A 22,547-nucleotide genomic window follows, 5' to 3' on the forward strand; every position below is an offset into this window, starting at 1 on the left:
GTTCTCATCGGATTCATGTGTGCTTTGTTCTGTTTTTAACAAAGTAGGTCTACTTTGTTCTGTTTTCGAAAACATACTGCAAAATATAAAAAAGGGTTAAAGATATAATCCCTAATTAGGTTTTGCGAAAGGTTGTTGATATTTGTGCTCAACAGTTTTTGTTTATGGCTCGGTCCGAGCCACTTTGTTTGATTCCCATTCACAGAGCCATAGGAGTGTAGGCTACTATGAAACAAGTTCAACATACCCACGGTCTGTTTGAGCGAGATGGCTCGACAAACCCTAAACTTTTAGAGATAATTGGTATCACGACGGTGGTTTTCAACTTACTTTGTTAACCCAGGCTTTCAGCTTCAGGCTCTGTGCGCGTTCCCATAAACGCATTTGATGCATTATTTGACTCTTCTTCTGTACAAAAATTGACCAATCCTGTGCTGCCGCCTACGACAGTCAGGAGGAACAGGTCATTATAATGGAGAGCTATGAAGAATATAAACTCATTATCACAGCGAAAAGCAACACTGTTGCTGCAAATAAGGCGAGAGAGGATGCTGGCAGAAAATTGCTGATCGTATAAATCTGTCAGTTAATATATTTATTTTACCACTCAATGCACCCCACATTCAGAACTTTTAAACTTTAAACTTGATGCAGCAGATTTAAACATTATTCTTAAGAAGTGCATTTAGGTCTGACTGTCTCACAATGAAGTATAAATGGAAATCACTTTAGTGCTTGGTTTAATCAAGGTGAAATTAATTGGATAGATTGTAGGGTAAATACCAATAGACTGTTCAAATCATTTTTTTCATTAGTTTTTAGTATTTCAGTAATTTTACCAGTTTTATATATTTTACCAAATCCCATCTCTCAGGGAACCCTTACCCATTGCACCATTACACATTTACAATATGACATATCAAAGCAATGGTAAGTATGATAAAAGACTTGGCCGCAAATCAAGGTTGGCCAATAATTGAAGGGATTAAAGGAGGCGTCGCATCTTACCCTGGTGCTGGCAGCTCCCGGCAACATCTGTTTGTCCAGGGTATGTGTAAGTGGTTCGGAGGTAAAGTACTAAATGCATATTTGTAGTGGCCATCAGGTTTGAAAAGTCTTCAATTTAATTTACAATCGAAGGAGATATTGTGGTTTTGCCGGCACACACCCTAGTTGACCCCCACACAGAGGTAGCGGTCAAAGCAAGGTGTCATGCACACTTATCAATGTTTGTTGATGTATTGAATCCACTTTATGCATCTTCAATCATTTTCAGGAGGATATCAATGATGAGGAGACACTATAAGTTTATGACTACCAGGAATTTGTTTTGGCATATTGGAGCAGACAATAAACATAAAAACATAACAACATAATAAGTTCTACAGAATATAAGAAAAACAATATACAAACTATATAAAAATTCTAAAAAGTAAAAAATAAAAAGAATAAATGCAAAGGGTAAAGGTTTTATTTTTTGCTAGTAGTCCTATGTCCATCTTTTAAAATGAGCCTTACCAAGAACATACCATCTTAAGTGAATCATGAATACAGTACAACATCAACATGACTGAAAAGTCTGTCCCAGTCATCTCGACTGATGGTCACCTCAATGTCCTACTGCCTAAACTAATCATATTTATTGAGGTTGGAGCAGACAATGTGTATACTTATGGCTTTATTTCTCTTTTCCCAGCAAAGAAAGACCAACTGAATAAAAGAATACAAACGTGAAACACATCCTTTGGTTGGTTTATTCTTTTTCTGAGATTGAAGGTTAACATGTCAATGTAGAAAACAGTGTTGCAAAGCAAAATGAAAGTTGTAGCCCCTTCATACTACAGACACACTGAACATAGGCTACAGTATTTACAGATAATTACATTTGGAATACAACTAAATTAAATATTAAATTAAATTAAATATAATATAGAATACATTTTTTTTTGTTACATTCGAGAGAGAGACTCTCAGGCCACGGAGACCAACCATGAAACCATGGGGGTCATCAACCATGTGTATGAGTATCTTCTGTCTACCAGTAGCAGTCCATCATAGTGCCCTGTTAATAAAGGGAGAGGAAACAACTTGATCAGTGCCACAGAATTGCGGTCTGTAATCATTGCAGCCTACATTATATTGATTTTAGATTATTTTAATTTTAATTTAAGGGTCTAGGCCAACGTATTACTAAATGTGTTGCCTTATCTTCCTTGACTAGGCTGCTACATGTAGTTGTTGCACTGTAGGCCTGTTATGATGCCTGGAAACCTTGAATTTGACCAGCTGGGTTCAGCCCTTACCGCGTAACCTAGTCTGGTGAATACTGTTCTACTTGTAGTACATTTAAGTACTGAACACATATTAAACTTGTTTCCCTACACAAACCCGCACTGCTTAGAAGCAGCACCAGCTAATGTCTGCAAAACATTTGAATGTCCCGCTCCTTCATCCTCTCTGTCACACCTCCCGTCTCTGGTTTGTCAGACAGAGGTGATTCATTGACCCGGAAGTTAACTTGTTTAAGTTGTAGTCGCGGATATTCTCCGTGGTATGTAGCTATTAAATGATAGCATATTTTCTGTTGTAACCGATTGGATATAAAACTTCTAGTTGAAACGGCTTAGATTTACATGAACCATACATATAGCCTCTAGTTGATGTATTGCTGTATGCCACTACCTTGAGAGGTCTAGCTATGATATCTAGCTAACGGATAGCTGTTGACGCTAGCTACGTAGCTAGCTAACTAGCCACTGCCAGTTTCATCGTTTTACTTGAACTACTATTTACTTTATATAGAGCTATCACTAATGTATCCTATGGGCATAGATATGTTATGTATATAGATATGGTTGCTAATATTCACGTTCCTTCTTTGTGCTGGCAATAATATGACAACAGGCATGCGCTTCTAAGTCATCTGTATTCAGTGGTAATTGTACACGCCATAGTTTTAACGTTAGCAGCTTTTCACTTCTGGAGTTAAACAGCAACAATAGATGATTGAAGTCTATACCACATTCATTTTACACTGTTGTTTCGTGTAATCCCAGGCGTAAATACTTTTTTGGGTTTATTGACAGATTAGGCATTATTTTGCGTTTTACAATTCAGACTTCTTTAGTAATAAAACAATTAAATGTTAAGACATGTGCCTGTCCAGCTCCCTATGTGGAGCTGCAACAACTCACTAGTTAGCCGCCTAAATTGTGTTATTCTGTGTGCAGATGAGTGGAGAACCGCATGGGAATAAGGAGTTCCTTGAACAGCTACGGCTGCAGGAGCTCTACGGAGAGAAGCGTGGGAACGTCGATGACCCCAACACATATGTGGACCCGGAGGATGGTACTGTGTACGACTGGGACCCTGACAAGAGAGCTTGGTTTCCAAAGGTAAACTGAGTAAAAAGATGACCACAAACAGTAATTTAAGGTTAAATCACCACGTTTTGAGAGTAGTAACATTCACTGCTTATGTTCAACACTAGCTCAGATGAGCTAAAATTACACTGTGACTAACTATATTTAATTTGCTCTTTGTGAGTCAGCGCATGGTGTAATGACATCAGTCTGATTGATGTCCTTTTTTGCAGATAACAGATGACTTTTTGGCAGTGTATCAGGCAAACTATGGCTTTACTGAGAACCAGGAGGACAAAGCAGCTGCATCCTCTGAAGCCCCAGGAGCCAATACAGAGGAGCCCCAGAAGCCAGAGAAGAGTGATGACCCAGAGTCCAATGAGAAAGGGGAAAAGAGGAAGAAGGAGGGAGATCCAGGTTTTTTTTGTTTTTTTTTTGCCTCCAAAAGGCTCTGTAATGTTATACTTTATCTATTTTGAATCAGGACTGTTTAAGTAGACATCAGATGTGTCCTAACAGAGCATCCCCTTTTTTGTTTTGATTGCAGGCTGGTTTGATGTGGAAGAAGATAAGAACACAAATGTTTATGTCTCAGGTATGTTTTCTGATACATTTTATTTATAGGACTACATTTCATGTAGAATACTATTCACTTTTTCCTTGAGTACATCGACAATTAAAAAATGTACGTATACTTCGTTACATTAGGCTACACACGTCTCGCTACTTTTACATTCAATAATTTGTTATTCACACACGCATAGCGTAGACGCCACATTGGCCTCTGGTTCGTACGCCAAAGGTGCAGCAATATTGAACCAGGGCACTTGACAGTGGGAATCTATGAAAGTAAATCCCAAAACATTACTCTCTAAGTGGAAATTCGGTGGAAAATGGGCTGCATTGGGGTAACAAATATCAGATGAAGTTACCCACTGCTTGAGTACTCATTTTGATGGGTACTTTAACTTCTACTTGAGTCATTATTATTAACTATTAGTAACAATACTTGTACCTGAGAACAGTTTTTGTTTACTCCACCCGCCTTTGAATATGAGAGACTATGCAGATTGCCCGACAGAATTTGATGTGATTTATATTGAGATGGACTATGATGAATGACTGAAAGCTTGAACTCTGTAGTTTAGAAGAGGTTAATCCGACTTTAACTTCTGACCTCTGGGGAGGAGGGTGTTAGCGGATTATTTAGCTCTTTCCATCATTAGTGATTCATGTTAATAGGATCTGATAATTCATGACAAAGTATTTTGAATTAACCAATGTCCTATGCAATCAAAGTGAGCTTGATTCGTGTAGCTGAGTAAAAGTCTTCACTTTCAATGTGTATTACATTTGGATGCATACAACTGCGTCATTAAAAGGTAGTTTTGACAATATACTTTGTCAAAGATGGTCTACTGCACTTTCTGGTTGATCAAATCAAACTTTATTTTTACGGCACATTTCATACAAGGAGGTAACACAATGCGGAGGTAACCAGTTGATGCTGGTTTTGTTTTGGTTCAACTGTCCCACCTAATTTGCGCATTCATATCCCCTGCCTTTTAGGCCTACCCCTAGACATAACTCCAGAAGAGTTTGTGGAGTTCATGGGCAAATGTGGAATCATCATGCGTGACCCCATCACAGAGGAGTACAAGGTCAAGCTCTACAAGGACAGAGAGGGCAACCAGAAAGGAGATGGACTTTGTTGCTATTTGAAGGTATGGTCCAGAAAGTCTCTCTGAGTAGGTTATGAAAAAGTATTTATGGTATGCTAAGAAACTGTGATGTTCATTTATGATCCCCACTGACTGGACCTTGGACCTTGACCTGACTGGATCTTATTGCTTTAAGAGCTATGTAACTGTGGTCCAAATGTTTACATAGCTAATTGTCAGAATTAGTCATGACTCATTATTATGAGTATTCTGTTATAACAAGCCAATCAGCAGAGGCTTTTGTACCAGTACACTGTTGGTCATGTTAACATAATTTCTTTGGTGTCATTAGTTGCAATGGTCCTGAAAAGCCACTTACCATTTGACTCATGCTACCTGCTAGCCAATTTTCATTGGTTCATGTCAAGATGTCTTTGTTGCTGTTTAAATGAGAAGTGTCAGTTAGATATCTAGCAGGCCCAGTTATGCTTTATTGTTTGTTTGTTTGTTGCAGATTATGTCTGCTGTTTGTTTTGAAATGTGTTTTAAAAATTCTCTGTGCCTCTCCTGGTTTGCAGAAAGAGTCGGTAGCCCTGGCTCTGCGCCTGCTGGATGAGAGTGAGATGAGAGGTTACCAGCTGCATGTGGAGGCAGCGCGCTTCGAGCTCAAGGGCACGTACGATGCCAGCAAGAAGAAGAAGAAGTCAAAAGAGTACCGCAAGAGACTGAAGCAGCAGCAAAAGTATGTTTGACATTTGAAATCTGGACGCGATACTGCTGGGTTTGGGGTGTTTGCATATTTGCAAATGTTTACATATTGAAAAAAGAAAAAAAAAATGGGGGGGCATCCCTTATGTCTCCACATAGATGGTGGCAGCCCTATTCACATACCGCATATACAAGTGTGTCCTCACACAGAATCTTGCCATAGCCATCTTGTACCTTTTATTGTACCGTGTGTGTGTGTGCGTGAGTATGTGTCTGTCAGGGGGGGTGTGTGGCATGGTTCTTTGCAAAATTACTATTCTGTGTACCATTTGTATGCAATCTGATACCTCCACTCTTGCTCCAGGCAGTTGGACTGGCGGCCTGAGAAAAAAGGGGAGAATCGTAAGCGCCACGAGCGAGTGGTGATCATCCGGAACATGTTTCATCCCAGTGACTTTGAGGTGAGAGAGGACACAAACCTTGTCAATGAACACAAACGCACCCTGTCAATTAAATCACAAATGCACACATTAACATAATGCAGCGCAGGAGATATAAAGCAGTATACAGGCACTGTGGTCTGTAATAACACATCCAAAGCAACATTTCAGAGCAGGGAAACCCACTGCTTTACCTACCGCCAAAATAATATGCCTTGTAATGCAGTAGAAACACCAGTGATGTTGATGGATGATGTAAGATGGATGATGATCTTTTATCTGGGCAAACTTATCAGTAACATTTATCTCAAAGTCCACCAATTTATGAATTAATTCATTTTTAATTGATAGCTTAGCAAATATTAATAAAATAAATAATACATGTAATAGCGTTTACATTTATGAATCGCGTAATCTAGCATGATCTGGATTGAAGGAATGTTAAAATCCTCAGTCTAAATTGAACTTTTATTGTCGACTTGATTCATTATATAACCTTTCTATTAGTAGTGGTTAGCATAACTGTGCAGCGCTCAGCGCTTACTTAATGTCTTGACGTATGTCGTCATTTTGTATTGGCCTTGGGGCCAGTGTCATCATGCCCCACCGCTTGTTATTGAAAGTGCGCTGAACATGTGCAGAGTGTTTCCAACTCCTAACTTGGTTAAACAAATGCTGAGCCTATGTAAATCCTATGTAAACTGGTGGGCGACAGTGGTACAGGAGGTAGAGAAATCGTTTAGTAATCAGAAGGTTGCTAGTTTGATTCCCTGTCGAAGCGTCCTTGAGCAAGACACTGAACCCCTAATTGCTCCTGATGTGCAGTGTGCCATCAGTGTAAATGTAAAATGTGTATTTATTGTAAGTCGCACATATGTAAGTCGCTTTGGATAAAAGTGTCTGCTAAATGACTAAATGTAAATGTCTAAATGTAAAATCATGTTCACCGAAGGAAGACTGCTAGGAGAAGTACTGACTTCTACTCAACACGTACAGGAAGATATTTTGAATGTGTCGGAGTAGCGTTACTGTTGTCATATGTAATAATACGTGTGCAACAATGTTAATTACGCAGAAAAGTGTGTATGTATATTTACTTTATATATACACTGAAATGGAATTATTGATCATGTTGTATACTGCTCCACAATGACATTTGGTGGTGGGGGCAGGCCCCACCTGCCCCTAATGTGGAGACGTCTCTGTATACAAACTACAGGTTTTTTTTGAAGAGGTAATTACAATTATTTGTGAAATCTTTAACAGCATGACAAAGAAATCTCATGAAATGTAATATGTAAATATTATGTAATAATGCAAATGTCATTTAGTTTTTTTTAGACCTCTTAAAAAAAAAAGAAAACACTTCTCTGATTCTCCAACTATTTGGATGACACAATTTGATGGATGTGGAATCCGGACATTCTTCTATAGTGATTGCTGTGGTTCTGTTTTCTGATTTATGACTATACAGCCTCCTCCTAGTTCTTAGTTGTGGATGTCATTAATTAGCCAGCTGTACTGATGGTGTTAGCAGAGGGTTCAGACACCCTCATGACCCTACGCCCCAAAAAATGGTTCCAAGCTAAATGCAAGCTTACAAGCTCTCTTAATGGTCATGAGCTTTGCTGCTCTGCATACTGAGCCTCAGTGCACTCGCGTGTGTGTGTGTGTGTGTGTCTGTGTGTGTGTGTGTGTCTGCTCTGAGAGAGAGAGAGTGGGTGTGTCGTTAGAGAGAGCAAGTTTGGCTACATTCTGCTTGAAGCAGATGCTTTCCTCCTTGTCTCCTGCTCGTAAGTGTCTGGTTAAATCAACAGACTCCATTAGAGGAATGCAGGTGTGTTTGAGTCACACTGCCACGTCTGTAGTGGTTGTTTCTCCACTTCCTCACTCCAAACTCTCTCATACGACCAGTGACACTTTTTACCCTTCATTTAACAACTTAAGCATACTAAGCATTTTGTTTGTCTTACTCTATTTTTCAGGCCCTGAATTTTTTGTACTTAATACAGCAAAATGTTTGAAAACAGTGAACTCGAGAAGAATATTTTACTGTTCCTTCAGAAATATGGTTGAGAAACTTTTTTTCTTTCTTCTCTTTCCTTTAGAATAAAAACTGCTGGCCTCAGTGCAACAAACTTGCCATCCTTTTGAAATTCGCAGATGACTACATTTGTCCTTGTTATGTTAAATGTTGACTTGAATTTTTTTTGTAGTTACCCTGTTACCCAAAAATACATTGTGTAATGTGTGTTTTTTTTCTATTCAGGAAGATCCTCTTGTTTTGAACGAGTACAGAGAAGACCTCAGAACTGAGTGTGAGAAATTTGGCGAAGTAAAGAAAGTCATCATATTCGATGTGAGCAACAAAAAAAAATCCCCTTGACTTTCTTGAAAACCCTACGTATGCACAGCTGTAGAATACAGTATAGTAAATTACACAAAGCATACATAAATCATACCTAAGATAACTTTTCTTTTGTGCTATGTGTATGTGTTCCTTCCTTCCTCAGAGACACCCCGATGGAGTGGCTTCAGTGGCATTTAAAGAGCCCGAGCACGGTGACGCTTGCATACTGGCATTAAACGGCCGGTGGTTCGGAGGGAAGCAGCTGTCTGCTGCACTGTGGGATGGCGCCACTGATTATACGGTGAGTGCGTGTTAGAAAATGTATATATATGAATATGTACAAATGTGCAAACTAGGCCCTAGAGTGTCTTCTGAAACATTTCAGGTATAGAGTATACTGATTAATGCTGATGATATACGATGTTCAATTAAGGCAGGTTCAGGTAATATTATCATCTATCTACTTCTGTTCCTTCCGTAATCTTTCTCCAACTTCCCCTATTCCCTCTGTCTGCCATCCCCCTCTCTTGAATAATTCTTCTGACTCCCGCTCTGGGCCTGCTGTGTAGGTGGATGAGACGAAGCGTGAGCGTGAGGAGAGGCTGAAAGGCTGGGAGACTTTCCTGGATGATGGCAAGGGGGGCAAGGAGACCTCGACCGCGGCCGCAGCAGGAGCCGCAGCACAGGGAGAAGCCCCGAAAAGCAGCGGAGCAGATGCAGCTCCACCACCTACAGAACCAGCTCCACCACCTACAGAACCAGCAGCACCCACGAAGGCCTCCAACGGCAAGGGCACGGCTGCAGCCACGGCTCCAACTCCAACTCCTGCTCAGGGCCCGTCGGGGGCAGCGGAGAGACAGGAGGCAGACGAGGAGTCCCAAGACCGGGCCGCCGAGTCAACAGATAGCAGTGTGGCTGGTAGTGATGAAGATGATGAGGAAGAGGATGCTTAGAGGGGAGATGACTCGGTACCCTCATCTCATACTAATCTCCCCCCGCTCTAAACCACAACACTGCCTTGTCTGTCCTGAATTCTTCCTTTGTCTGGCCGCGCGGCGTCATCAAATTATGATATTTCAGCAGGAGCTCTTAGCTCTTCGTTAGGCGATGATTGCCCCCTTCGTTTGTGGAACTGTGTGCTGTGCAGCAGTGTTTTAATTTGTCATTAATTCATTGTCATGTCTTCAGTTTCCTGTGTTATTTTGAGATTTTTTTTTTTTATAATTAAAACTCTAAAGTAATATCATTGTTGGGTATTTTGTTGTGAGAAACCTGCCACTTCTAAGACTAACTACTATCTCATGTTTTAAGACTTGATTTAAATTCCCAAAGATGATTTTGAATTTTAGCTGAATCTTATGTTAGAAAAACAGATCAATTTAATTCTTTTTAAAAATGTTTAAAGTAGTTGTTAATTACATTACAGGTGCACTCCTGTGACACTATGTTCATGGAAGCAATATTCATAGAGCTTGTGAAACATAAATTGCTCAAACTGGTGAATTTGAACATCTGTATTCAGCGTCTTTCTTCATATTTGCTTTAGAGCTTTTCATGGCCACAAACATCCATGTCAGTGATCTAAAGGTGCATCATTACAGCCCAAGTGTCATTTTGGAACCTGCCTGTAGCTGCCCCCCCCCCCCCCATCCCCCTTACTAACGTGTCTGTTTCCAGTCAAACTAGACAGGCCACATTCTGTATGCTAGAGCCCATGAAGGCACATACCGCTGAAAGTTAAAGTATCGGCCAAGGTGTGCTCGAACACAGAGCCAGTCACATTTGAAGTTGAGGCATTCAGCTAGTAGCTGTCTTGGCGGGCAGACACTTTTGAAGGACTTGCCGTAACTCTCCTCCTGGAAAGGGATTTACATGACTTATCGTTTATGAAGGTAAGAGATCTCTGTATTTGCTCCTTGTGCATAAATCATAGGATGTGTACTATAAATGAGGTTAATGACCAAAAATCCTTGTGGGCCTATTTGAAATGTGCTGTGTTTGTGTAAATTCAACAACTTCCTGCCCACGTAGGCTCGTGAGTGTGCTTTCTAATGGAGAATCTGAGGGTAGAGAGTCTGGCAGAGATAAAGGAGAGAGAACCACCACAAAGGGTGCTCTTCACTTACTACCAGGGAGACATCAACAGCGTGGTGGATGAGCACTTCTCACGTGCCCTCAAAAAGGCAAACATTCCCAAAGACCTCAGCGTCAAAGCCAGCACGCCCAAAGACCACCACACCGGCAAACCTCGGAACAGAAGCAAGGGCATCAAACAAGGTTTGTCTTTCTATGCCTTATCTTTTTCATGCCCAGACAGATTATTCAAAGCTATTTCTAGGAATAGATTGCCAGGTTTTGATCTCCTCCCCAGGTTTCCCTCTCAGGGTTGTGCAATTGTGCAACTGTAAACCAAACAAGGAAATGTTTTTTAAGCTTCTCCTTAACCATACAATTACCTTACCAACCATAAAATTACAACACTAACCATCCTTTTTTTAATGTTAAAGAGCCATCTACCCCGACGTGGAACCTGTCCAACCCAGACTGGCCCAAGAACCCTTTTCCATCTGGTCCTAGCCTGGCCCAGTTCTCGTCAGCCGAGAATCCGGCTGCCTGTCAGGGTGTGATCATGGGCCCTGGGGGTCTCACCTCCGCTCTCTGGAGCTACTCCACCAGGCCAGGTGCTGGCTTTGACCTGCCCCCCCCGATGGTGTATCCACCGGCGGGGCCAGCTGAGGGCTCCAGCTCGTTCCTGAGCATGTTACACATGGAACGGCCAGCAGGGGGAGTAGTCATGGCTCCCAAGGTGGCCAGTCCAGGCTGGGATTCACCCACTGGTTTTAGAGATTCAGTGGGCAACAGGATCAGTCTAGACTCAGGTGCTTGTCTGTTTTAATATATAGTGTACATTAGAGTATCTTCAGTATTTATGTATATTCAGACATTTTCCTTCATATCTATTAACAACTTCTATTTTCCGACTTAAGTTGTATTGGTCTCAATTTGAGCAAAGCTTTATGTGCTCCTTAACATCTACCACTATCAGAAACATCCTTAAGAGGCATGTATTGATACATCCAAGATATTGACTTTGGCAAGGCTCCCTTTTGAAGTTGGATGTCTGTAGTTAGAATTCATTTTAGGGAAAGTGGAACAAAACCAATATGGCTATATAAGCATAATTTATCATTTTATACTAGTTTTGCTGTTTATTTTAATTCAGATATATAATTTTGAGATGTATTATGTGTTTCTCTCATTAGGTGTCCAAGTGCCAGAAAAGACAAAGGACTTGTATTGGTACTAAAAGAAGAAGTACCTATTTTCCTTTGTGGAAAGGATTTACTTTGACGTCATGGGCATGGGAGTAAATAAGATATTTGCCCACACTGGCTTTTCAGCAGAGAGGCTGGGAGAATCAAGCCTAAGAAACTGACTGATAAAATGGATAGACCTTCATTGTGGGTTTCTCGGTCTCTCCAATAGTCACAGCCAGTGTTCTTCAGAAAACCTGTTTGGAAATGTTCAGCCCCAAGGCTCAGAACCTGTGATTTGGAAGCAGGGATTTACCCTAAAGGCAGACTAGAGGGACTTTAATGGGTAGTGTCATGGATCTGCCAGAAAGAATCTGGTCCAACTTGCACTGTTCTCCAGTGACTGACGAATGTCCTCGCAAATCCATTTACAGCACCCACTATGTATTCATTAGCTCATTTTCAACACTCTTAGTGTTACTCGTTGTTTTTATTCCTGCAATGTAAAGTCTTGGAATATTTGTGTTGTATTCACATCTTCCCCTGCATGACTGTATATCCTCCATCTTCACTTTCTCTGTCTTACCAAGTGCTAGGCTCATTGCCAAATAGACAGAATGGTTCAATATTTAGTACATTATTATTCTCTATAAACTTTCTATCTCTTACAAATTAGCTTATTTTACATGAAGTGGATCAAGTCTGTTTTTTGACAAGCCAATTTGACAAGCCAATGCTGAAGCAAAGCTCATTAACAACTATCCCTTGACATGATATCCCAAGATACCTTGAATTTATCCCATGATAAATTGATGCTTTAGGAGGCAAACTGTGAACATGAACAATTTTTCAGCCTTGTGCTGCCAATAAAAATGGCCAGCTTCCCACTTGATTTAAATCTTCTGTTTGTATCTTCAGGAAAGCATGAAAATAACCAGTCAATGGGTAAAATATGAACTGACAAAAGGAATACACAAATAAAATCAGTAGGGTCTGATGTGTAAGATTTAATGATTATTTTATGGAAAAGTAGTTCTGACCAATAAATACAAATGTAATGCCTTGATGTCTTTTTTCTTTTGCTTCTTTATCTTATAGACACACAAACTCACTCATACAAGTTCACCAGCTATAATGAATTGCAGCACACTGTTCTGATATGGACTGGTATCTCATAAGAAGAGAGTGATTATTATAATTGACCAACTGTTTAATGACTATCTCACAAGACAATTGATATATTCGTATGTTATTCTTGAACTAGGAGGAGTTTTATTTTGGCTGACATAACTGTGTGTTCTTGTGTGTGTGTGGTAGAGTCAAAGTTTTAATCATTTGCGTCACAGATGACGTGGTGACTGCTGCTTGGCCTCTTCGGGTGAGCTCCATCACCCACTCACTCATTCATACTCGCTACCTCTAAGCTTCCTGCGGAGTCTGACAGAGAGTGACTTTCTCACATCTAATGAGGTTTGATTTATGTGTACAGAGACATGCAAGACATGCAAGCTAGTCAGTGCTAACAATCCTCTGAGCCCCACAGCTGAGATGAAGGCAAATAAAAAGCTAGGCAGCTCATGTAGGAGGCCACTTATTCTCTTTAAATAATGAAAAACATTTGTAAACCCATGAAAGGTTTTTCAGAGAAGCTGAGCCCTCAAACTGTTTGTTCATTTTTGGTCCTGGTCTTGTGTTGTATTTGTCTTGTAAAGCTATTTTTTAAGATTACAGGCTGACAGAAGATTTAGAATTTAGAAATATAAGCAAAAATGTAAACCTTATTGCAACAATGCTAAGAAAGTCTATAAAGTTCCCAAAGAAAATATGAACAAAGATACAAGATGAGAATAAAGTGTTGCATATCCCTGGCTGATTGCGGTGTGGATTTAGGGATTATTGAAGGTCTCCTAAGTGATATGTTCTTGACAGTGTGGTTTCTGAACATTTAGCGTTTTATGTTATCCACTTTTTTGAAGTCTTGCTTGAAGGTTGCAGACCAGTACCTTGAAGAACATTATGGTTTAAGCTGCTGGCATTCAACCTCAATTTGCAATTGTTGTAGACCCAGGATTACTTATTTTGTTGTTTTGACATCAACCCACTCCTACCAAATGCAGCTGAATATGTTTTGCTTTAAAATGACCAAAGAGACAGTGCCTCAATTACTCATGTCTAGAATCTCACAGTTGCAACGAAAATGACCTTGCACTAGCTGGAAGGATGGTTCTTAATTTACTCTCACCACCCCTTCCTCTCTGCAACACATTGGACCCAGTCTCCCATCCTTTGGACCCTCTTGTTGTTAGACCCATATGGGGTTTGCCGTAATAGCCTTCTCAACAGGCCATCTAGTGGATTATTGATGCTCTGGTGATATCTTACTTTCCTCCATCTGTTCAGCCCAAGGAGCTTTCCAATCCTGGGGTGGTATGCCAGTGAGCTCAGAAAAAAGCTCTTTCTCATTACTCATTCTGCCAAAGCAGCAGTTAGGCACCTGGCTGGTGCAGTTAGGGGGCATGCCTGGTTAATCACATTTTTGATAAACCTTTCAAGTGTTCAAAACAAAATCACTTATCAGCTTAAAGCTACAGTGGAGAGCTACATTATTAGCAGTTTAGGTATTAAGAATATCCTGCATCTGAATAAAAAGACACTCATACGGTGGTGGACAGCTTTCATTAAACAAACATAGTGTGTGATATGTGAACATCATTCCTTAAATGTTTATTATTTGCTCTATTTCCCCCATCTTGTTTGATCAACTTCGAGTTTAAGTGACCCGAATTCCTCACTACCGGAGGTTGAAGCAGTATGGGGTAATTTGGACATAAAAAAGTTTTGTTTTGTCTGGGTCTGATGGTGATTCATGCAGTTGTTATTGAATGTTTCTCAGAACAAACAGGACATTTTCACAGGAGGCGTGTGAGGGAGAGTTGGCGTTCAGCCGTGCGGGGGCTGGGAGATCGATCAACAATGCTGCCTGGAGGAAACTGTTGCTAGACCAATAAAGTGGAGAGACGAAGAAACAAGCAATTACAAGTATGCACTTGTTTGAGCTCTTGTTTGCCTCGCTTACCATCAACTTTGCAATCAAGCTGATATGGTCATTTTAAACAGTGACCTGAATATTAGCACCATGGACAGCACCACGCTCGACCCGACCACTGACGTTTTGCGTTACCCGCGAGCTCTGAAAGATCTTCCGGAACTTAGCAGGACTAGTCACACAATAGTGGCAGTTTGTCTTGGGATCATTTTTATACTCGGTTTCTTGGGTAACTTCTGTGTACTTCTGGTTTTCGCTCGTTTCCACGTTCTTCGGACCCCAATCAATCTCATTCTGCTTAATATCTGCATCAGTGACATGTTAGTATGCATTTTCGGCACTCCTTTCAGTTTTGCTGCTAGTATCTACGGTAAATGGCTCATAGGACTTTCTGGCTGTAAATGGTATGGCTTTGCAAACGCACTTTTTGGTGAGTCCTTGCTGTTTATAATATAATTTTCTACCTAAGTTTTTTACTTGCACTATAGTATAAAACTATTGTTTTGCAACACACACACACACAGGAATGGGTTCACAGACGTGGCTGGCAGAACTGTTGGCTTTAATACGAAACCTCTACTTTCTTATATTGGGGACAGCAAAGGTAACGAGTAAAAACGTTTCTCAAAATAGTTATACAGATATACAGTAGGCACTATAGTCAATTTATTGACACCGGTCTGAAGTCGTGTTTAGGTGTACAAATATAAGTCAGTATTAATATCGTTTACAACTCTTTACATTCATGGGAACATTCCGGACATCGCTGGCCAGTATGATGTCTAGGACTAGGAGAGTAGGGTCAGGGTTGCTAGTGTGAGGGAGAAGATGAGAGGAGCAAAGACGGGCAGCTTTATGGAAGAAACAGGTTATTGAACACAACATCAAACTATATCAGTCTAAACGATATTCTTTATCTTGTTTGATAAATATATCAGTTTACCATATACAGTATACCGATATATCACACAGCCCTACCTCGTACTTTCAGTCCGAATGCAGTCAATGCCGAGTCTAAGTCCGAATCATCAGTGCTGAAGTCCAAGTCGAGTCATGAGTTCTAAAAATCAGTCCTGGAATCCTGAAATGTAATACAATATATTATATTATATATATAAACATAGCACAAAAAGTAAGGAAATTTGTGTTTGGTAGATTATTTCTTTGCTGTAACAATGCTTCTTGGCAATACATCTTATACCTTTGGAAAGCCTGTTTATTTCCCTTTTAAATGGTGCCACATTTGTGGGACTCTTTCACTGGATTGGATGATTGAACTCTCGATCAGTAACAAGGAACAAACAAGACATATTGACAATTTTACACTTTATTAATTTAATACACCATCCGGAGCCTCAGGAGCGGGTGGAAGATCCATACTCAGCCACAACAGCCTGGCACCACCTCCTCATGCTGGTCACCAACCTGGTCACACGTTGCTGTAGGATGGCATTCCATTCCTCAACCAGGAGTCGTTGCAGGTCAGCCAGCGTGGTTGTGTTGGTCACTAACACGTACAGCACGCCCAAGCTGATCCCAAAAGTGTTCAATTGGGTTGAGGTCTGGACTCATGGCAGGCCATTCCATTCTCTCCCTGATGGTGTGTTAAAATAATAAAGTGTAAAATTGCCAATATGTCTTGTTTGTTCCTTGTTACTGATTGAGAGTTCAATCATCCAATCCACCAAACAACTCAAAACAAGAGTGAATACCAACAGGAGAATAGGAGAATTTTGACACATTTTGCTTGGGCGCTACCCACATACTCAGCTGTGCTGCTCATCTCATAAATGCATGTTCCTTACAAATGTGGCACCATTTAAAAGGGAAATAAGCAGGCTTTCCAACGGTATAAGATTTATTGCCAAGAAGCATTGTTACAACAAAGAAATAATCTACCAAACACATACTGTATTTCCTTACTTTTTGTGCTATGTTTATATACTTTTCTGCAGTGACTTACAATGTACTGCTGGTATACAGTTTCACCACTATGTGTGCTGTGCCCCCTGAGAATGGAACCGTAGTATTATTAGTAGGCTAAGTAACCGTGTCGTACCTGTTGAGCTACAGGGTCACAACACAACAGATGATCCTACAAACATGTACTGTGAACATTCTGACACAGTTTCACAAAGGCTGCCCGTTTTAGACAATATCTACACTGCAGTTCTCTGCACAAATCCTTAGCACAGTTGCATGCATATTATGTCAAATATGAGATCTGCAAATATGTCATGTTTTTATCCATCCAGGGATCGTTTCCCTCGTATCCTTTGCCATCTTGTCCTTGGAGCGCTATTCAACCATGCTCTGCTACACTACGGCAGATGTTTCCGACTACCGGAAGGCCTGGCTGTCCATAGCCGGCTGTTGGCTGTACTCCCTGGCGTGGACTCTGCCTCCTCTCCTTGGCTGGAGCAGCTACGGCCCCGAGGGCCCAGGCACCACCTGCTCTGTGCAGTGGCACCACCGTTCCCCCGGCAACGTGTCCTATGTGACTTGCCTCTTCATCTTCTGCCTGCTCCTGCCGCTCGTGCTCATGATCTACTGCTATGGCAAGATCCTGATTGCCATCCATGGGGTAAGTGGTGAGGGGCTGGAGGGAGGGGGGGGGGGGGGGGGGGGGTGCTGTGATGAGGTGTTGTGTGTATTTAGACAGGAGAGAGCCTGGTAATGATGTCACCAAGGATAATTAGGTCACTGCGATTGTGTACATTAATGGTGATGATGGCAAATATGCGGGTAATAATGTTGATCCTTGTGTTGATAGTGCTTCTCTTCAAGTGTGGGTCCATGTGGAGCAGGCTCATCATACACAATGCTCACATGTCCTCCACAAAGAGTAGAATTTAATTTGTTATCTGTCTGAGCCTCTGTCATTGAGTGTCAAGTACACAAAGAATGAAGTACACAGCAATGTAGTTGAAACCCGAGGCACTTTACACACCAGACCGTAGCACAAAATGTCATATAAGCATTGTTGAACTTTGCAATACAATGATGGCATGATACGTAAGGTTATCTTGAGTCATTTTTACACCTTATGCATATGGCTGATATAGTAACAATGACTGCTGAACGGTCATATATAAATCTTTGACTCTTCAAAACCCATCAATGAATCATCTAAAAATGTGACCCACCCTGATTTTGATACTTTATTTGCACTCATAGAACCGGTTTGGTATGGTGACAAACTAATGCTTACAACTTAGTACATTCCTGCTTGACAGCATTCATACATTCTCTAAATCCACTTCAGCTCGAGTACATTTCCCCAAGGCAGTATATTGAGTCCGGTGTGAGTGTGTGCCTAATCTCCGACTGACGATAATGTCGGCTCATTGCTTTGTGGAACTGTCAGAGGGGTTCAATGTGGGCTTCTGGTTTCTGTGCTTAGCAAAGACATGTATACTGGAATAGACGATTCAAATAGATTATGTCAAAAGGGGAAGTAACTTTGGCAATTTTCACAACTATGAAAATGCAAACAAAGCAGAAAGATTTAACATAAACTGATTGATTGATTGATTCATGGATTGAAATTAGATAAAAAATACTCTACAGGTTTTTGTTGCTTTTCTATAGTGTGGTGAGCAGAGGTGGTTGCTGTGGTAACTGGGATGGGTAGAAATGTCACTGACATTTGCTTCCTCAATTTCCTGTTCCAAAGATGCTATCTACAATGTCTGTCTGGGCATTTATTACACATCATATAAAAAAACTAAAGCATTATTGTCATTTTGTATTCCTTTGTTAAGTAGGCTAAACACTGGTCAACTGTTTATGCATAACTAAGAGTAGTTATGATATATACAGAATACCCCCAAATGTGCAGTGATCTTGTAACAATTTACTCTTGTTATATAGTCATGTTTTTTTTTCAGAATTATTACAGCATACTACCTCAATTTACTATAGATTTGTCCTCTCTCTTTCAGAATGTTTTTTTTCCACAGTGTTCATACTCAAAGAATAATAGTTATTTTAAACAGAAAAGGTCCCACTTGATTCAGGCAATACATACATACAATCTTCTCTCCTACTTTCATAAAATACAAAATACAGCAACTTCATCATACTCATTATAATTGAAATGGCACTTGAAAGATTGCTATTATTCAATTTTCCTTTCACACCACCTCTATACACCTCACCTTGCATGCATGGATGGAAAAGGTATGATATCCTGATTTCACATTTGTAAATCAAGAAATGATCTATTGCATGATCTCAAGAAATCTCTTGCTGACTAATGCTTGACATACAGTTGCATTTGTCATTGTTTACAATTGTGTGATGTACCAACTCTGATGATCACACTAGACAGCTCCAGAAGCAAATAAGGTGTCACTATGGTTACCTCCAAAGCATCTTCACGTGCAATCCTGTTGATCTTAACATTCTCTTCAGGTTGATTAGCTGTCTGCACACAGGATTGAATGAATATTAATGAGAAAAAAGGCATGACAACTAAACTGAACTACCTCTAGCTCAGCTGATGTGAATACGTATCACTGATCTATAACACAAGGTGTTTATTATACATTTTGTACAGATATCCATGCTGCTTTTCTACCATCACCGCTGCTTACCTATTGTTCATAGCCTGTATGTAAATCTGTGTTGTTTGACCCCTTCCCATCAAACTTCTTCAACCTGCAGACAGCCAGGATCAATCAAACCTCGGCCCAGCGTCGAGAGACCCATGTTCTGCTCATGGTGCTGTCCATGGTCTCCTGTTACCTGCTCTGCTGGATGCCCTATGGTGTGGTGTCATTGCTGGCCACGTTTGGCAGGGTCGGTGCGATCGGCCCCACAGCAAGTATCATCCCCTCCTTACTTGCCAAGACCAGCACCGTGCTTAATCCTATCGTCTACGTGCTTTTTAATAACCAGGTATAGATTTGCACACTGTAGAGTGTCACTCAAACATGTAGATGTGCTTCAATCAAATGTATGTGTGAATTTAATAGGTGTATAGCTGTACACTAGAGGACAGTCATAGAGTTATCCAGACAAGCCTACTATTTCCTCATTACAGCCTTGTGAAATAAATTTTAGATCTTCAACATTTTTCTCAATTATTAAGATACATTTCATGAAACAATGCCAATAAACCATTTACTCAACACAAAACCCAAATTGAATCGGTAGTTAGACAGATAGAAACAACGTACACACAGGTACGTGTGCATGCACATGCACATGCACGCGCACACACACATATAAAACACAAAAAATAAAAGTACAACCATGTGTTTTTTTTTTAAACTGTTTGAGTAATTTAGCATTGATTTTGTGAAGAATAGTTATAGTTATGAATTATGTGTACAAATGTGTAAATGTTTATATTTGAATTAGCTTACATGTAGGTTTGAGATTCGTGCTCAGAGTGAGTTTTTGTGTAGTAACAGTTCAAGCCCCCACAGAACTGAAGTTGATGTCCAATACCACCATTACTCTAGTCTCATTCTCAGACAGACATCCTACAAGGTGGAACAGGACATTGGATATTGATTTCACACTAAGATGCCAAAAGTACATTGTTTTGGACCGAGGCATAGCCAGTGAATTTCCACGGAAGATGAAACTGTGAATTCTGCCACCCATAAGTGTCATTCAGCACCAGCTTCTTTGGGTGTTTTGCATATCAGTTCAATGGGGCTCTTCTCATTAGGTGGCTCTTGGCTATGTTAGCTAGCAATCAATGCCAGACATTGTGCTAAACGTCAGATATTGCCAAACAAGAAGTGTCAAGTGTATGCATTACATGGTTTCTCAGCATATCATTCATATAGCATATCATTCATTTAGATGTACTCTTTAAAATATATACTTTATAAATACTGTATAGTTTCTACCACACATCTTTCATACAATCAACCACACTATATGTATTGAAGCTTATATGTCTGTTTTTAGTTCTACAGGTGTTTCATGGCGTTAGTGCCGTGTGTTCCGGGCAATCAGAGCCACAACTACCTCCACACTCTCCAGAGCAGCCCAGCCCTGGCCGGCCACCCAAACAGCCTGCCTCTGAGCCCCTTGGGTGCCCTCTCCACTCCCCCCGACTCCCCAGCACGCCTGGAGGAAAGGCCCCACATACCAGCCAAAGACCAGCTGCAGAGAGATAAGGAGGCGCTGGTCCTGGTGGTGCACTACACCCCATAAGCTGGGGAAAGCTTTGAGACGTTGTCTTGTCTTGTTGTATTTATGTAAATTTGGGCGCAGTTATAGGTCATTGGTATGATAACAGAGCCCCAAATGGGAAGACTAATGGAAAAAAAACAGGGTGTTAAAGGGTTTCTTTTTCCAGACCGTGGTTGGGCTGGGAGCACAGTGGGGTTTGGATTCAGAGAAGGATGTATCAGAATCAGAATAAGAATCCTTTTTAATGGCCAAGTATATTATTTACACATACAGGAAATGAACTTGGTGTGGTTGGTGCATAGGACATAAAACACATAACATACCAACAAAATAGCAAAAACAAGAATAAAAGACAAATGTTTTACAAGATAGAATATTAAATAATAATACATATTTGTGCACTGACAGGTGTTTGCTGTAGAGGAAATGCATTAGATCTTAGGATCACAATCAGTCTGACTAGATGCCCTCTCAGTGGTTCACGGGCCTATTTGTAGTATATGTAGTGACATTTATGTAGTGACATTTATAGGGCCCTAGAATTTAATGATCTCGCAGAAGCTCATGGATAAGTGTCATCTGTAAGTTATTGGTGCATGAATACTCACATTTTAGTTGCAATTAATATTTAAGCTATTGTAGTTTTAATATTATTTTCCACAAATAGGTGACTTTTCACCTGTTTTTATCACAGACAAATGAATACATTTAATTAATCTGTAATGTTACGGATTTGGGATTTGACATAGAAATGAATGGCAAATTAGGATTCTGGATGCTTGTAGGAAAAAGATAACATTTTATCGCTTTGTTTTTGTACAATGCTTAATTCTCTCCTCAGTTGGCGTCTCTCGTAGTTCTGGACTCTTCTGAAATGATCGTCCTCTTCAAGAAGCAGTGCATTGTCAAAATGTTTTGTGTTTGACCACCAGATGGCAAGGTTTACGCTGTTTTTCTCTCCGTTTGTTTTTGAAATGCAGGATCTCGCCCCTTTTTGTATATTTCAGATATACGTCTAAACCTCACTATCACTTAGTCTCACCTTTAGCAGTGTTTCCCCTAAAGGAAGAATATTTCTACACCTTGTGTGACTATTGGGAATAAAGCATGCTTTAGGATGAAGACCCTGGGAATAAGGTTATGCACACTGAACTCAGATTAACATTTTGTCAGTCCTGTATCTCTACATACTAGTAAGACTATTTCTGCGGCACTTCTTGCTTCATATATTTTGACACTGATGATTTTGATGGCTGTGCCATTTGAGATACAAGAGCTGTTGAATTCATAAAATTATGTTTAAGGGTCTCACTCAGGGTACAACATGCAAATATGGGATAATATATCTCTGGCTTTTTTATTATTTTGGTTTATTTTATTCACTGGTATGTATAGGTGGTGATTACAAACATTTGGCATTTGTGTCAGATAAACTATATTTGTTTAAGAGTTCAATGTGAGCGGTGACAACATTCAACAAGACTTCATTAGTCTTTATATGCAGAATATTATAATCCTCAGGATAAGCATTGCAAAGTTAATAGAAGTATTCCTTTAAATGGAGAAAGAC

The 22,547-nt window shown here is 40.3% G+C and overlaps 3 protein-coding genes across 3 annotated transcripts; all 3 read left to right on the plus strand.

Annotated features, from left to right (window-relative positions):
- The first annotated feature begins 2,446 nt into the window (after positions 1-2,446).
- Positions 2,447-10,030, plus strand: htatsf1 (HIV-1 Tat specific factor 1). The gene is made up of 10 exons (XM_012835822.3): positions 2,447-2,551; positions 3,231-3,395; positions 3,596-3,779; positions 3,910-3,957; positions 4,932-5,086; positions 5,602-5,765; positions 6,096-6,192; positions 8,441-8,530; positions 8,685-8,822; positions 9,091-10,030. The coding sequence occupies exons 2-10, from the start codon at positions 3,231-3,233 to the stop codon at positions 9,472-9,474; spliced, it is 1,425 nt and encodes a 474-aa protein (XP_012691276.1). The 5' UTR covers positions 2,447-2,551; the 3' UTR covers positions 9,475-10,030.
- Positions 10,031-10,120: 90 nt separating this feature from the next.
- On the plus strand, positions 10,121-11,559 carry si:ch73-52f15.5 (uncharacterized protein LOC100150557 homolog). Its single transcript, XM_042708390.1, has 2 exons — positions 10,121-10,925; positions 11,099-11,559. Exons 1-2 carry the CDS (start codon positions 10,573-10,575, stop codon positions 11,415-11,417), a joined length of 672 nt encoding a protein of 223 aa, XP_042564324.1. The 5' UTR covers positions 10,121-10,572; the 3' UTR covers positions 11,418-11,559.
- Positions 11,560-14,822: 3,263 nt separating this feature from the next.
- On the plus strand, positions 14,823-21,301 carry tmtops3b (teleost multiple tissue opsin 3b). The gene is made up of 4 exons (XM_012835721.3): positions 14,823-15,251; positions 17,077-17,405; positions 19,490-19,723; positions 20,750-21,301. The coding sequence occupies exons 1-4, from the start codon at positions 14,876-14,878 to the stop codon at positions 20,996-20,998; spliced, it is 1,188 nt and encodes a 395-aa protein (XP_012691175.2). The 5' UTR covers positions 14,823-14,875; the 3' UTR covers positions 20,999-21,301.
- Positions 21,302-22,547: the final 1,246 nt, after the last annotated feature.

This window comes from Clupea harengus, chromosome 8 (assembly GCF_900700415.2).
Source record: "Clupea harengus chromosome 8, Ch_v2.0.2, whole genome shotgun sequence".
NCBI lineage: Eukaryota > Metazoa > Chordata > Actinopteri > Clupeiformes > Clupeidae > Clupea > Clupea harengus.

Coding starts and splice junctions, on each gene's coding strand:
- htatsf1 (XM_012835822.3), top strand. CDS start 3,231: ATGAGTGGAGAACCGCATGGGAATAAGGAGTTCCTTGAACAGCTACGG. Junction 3,958..4,931: donor CACAAATGTTTATGTCTCAG/GTATGTTTTCTG, acceptor CCTGCCTTTTAG/GCCTACCCCTAGACATAACT. Junction 6,193..8,440: donor TTCATCCCAGTGACTTTGAG/GTGAGAGAGGAC, acceptor TTTTCTATTCAG/GAAGATCCTCTTGTTTTGAA.
- si:ch73-52f15.5 (XM_042708390.1), top strand. CDS start 10,573: ATGGAGAATCTGAGGGTAGAGAGTCTGGCAGAGATAAAGGAGAGAGAA. Junction 10,926..11,098: donor GGTTGTGCAATTGTGCAACT/GTAAACCAAACA, acceptor ATCTGGTCCTAG/CCTGGCCCAGTTCTCGTCAG.
- tmtops3b (XM_012835721.3), top strand. CDS start 14,876: ATGGTCATTTTAAACAGTGACCTGAATATTAGCACCATGGACAGCACC. Junction 15,252..17,076: donor CTTTGCAAACGCACTTTTTG/GTGAGTCCTTGC, acceptor TTATCCATCCAG/GGATCGTTTCCCTCGTATCC. Junction 19,724..20,749: donor ACGTGCTTTTTAATAACCAG/GTATAGATTTGC, acceptor GTCTGTTTTTAG/TTCTACAGGTGTTTCATGGC.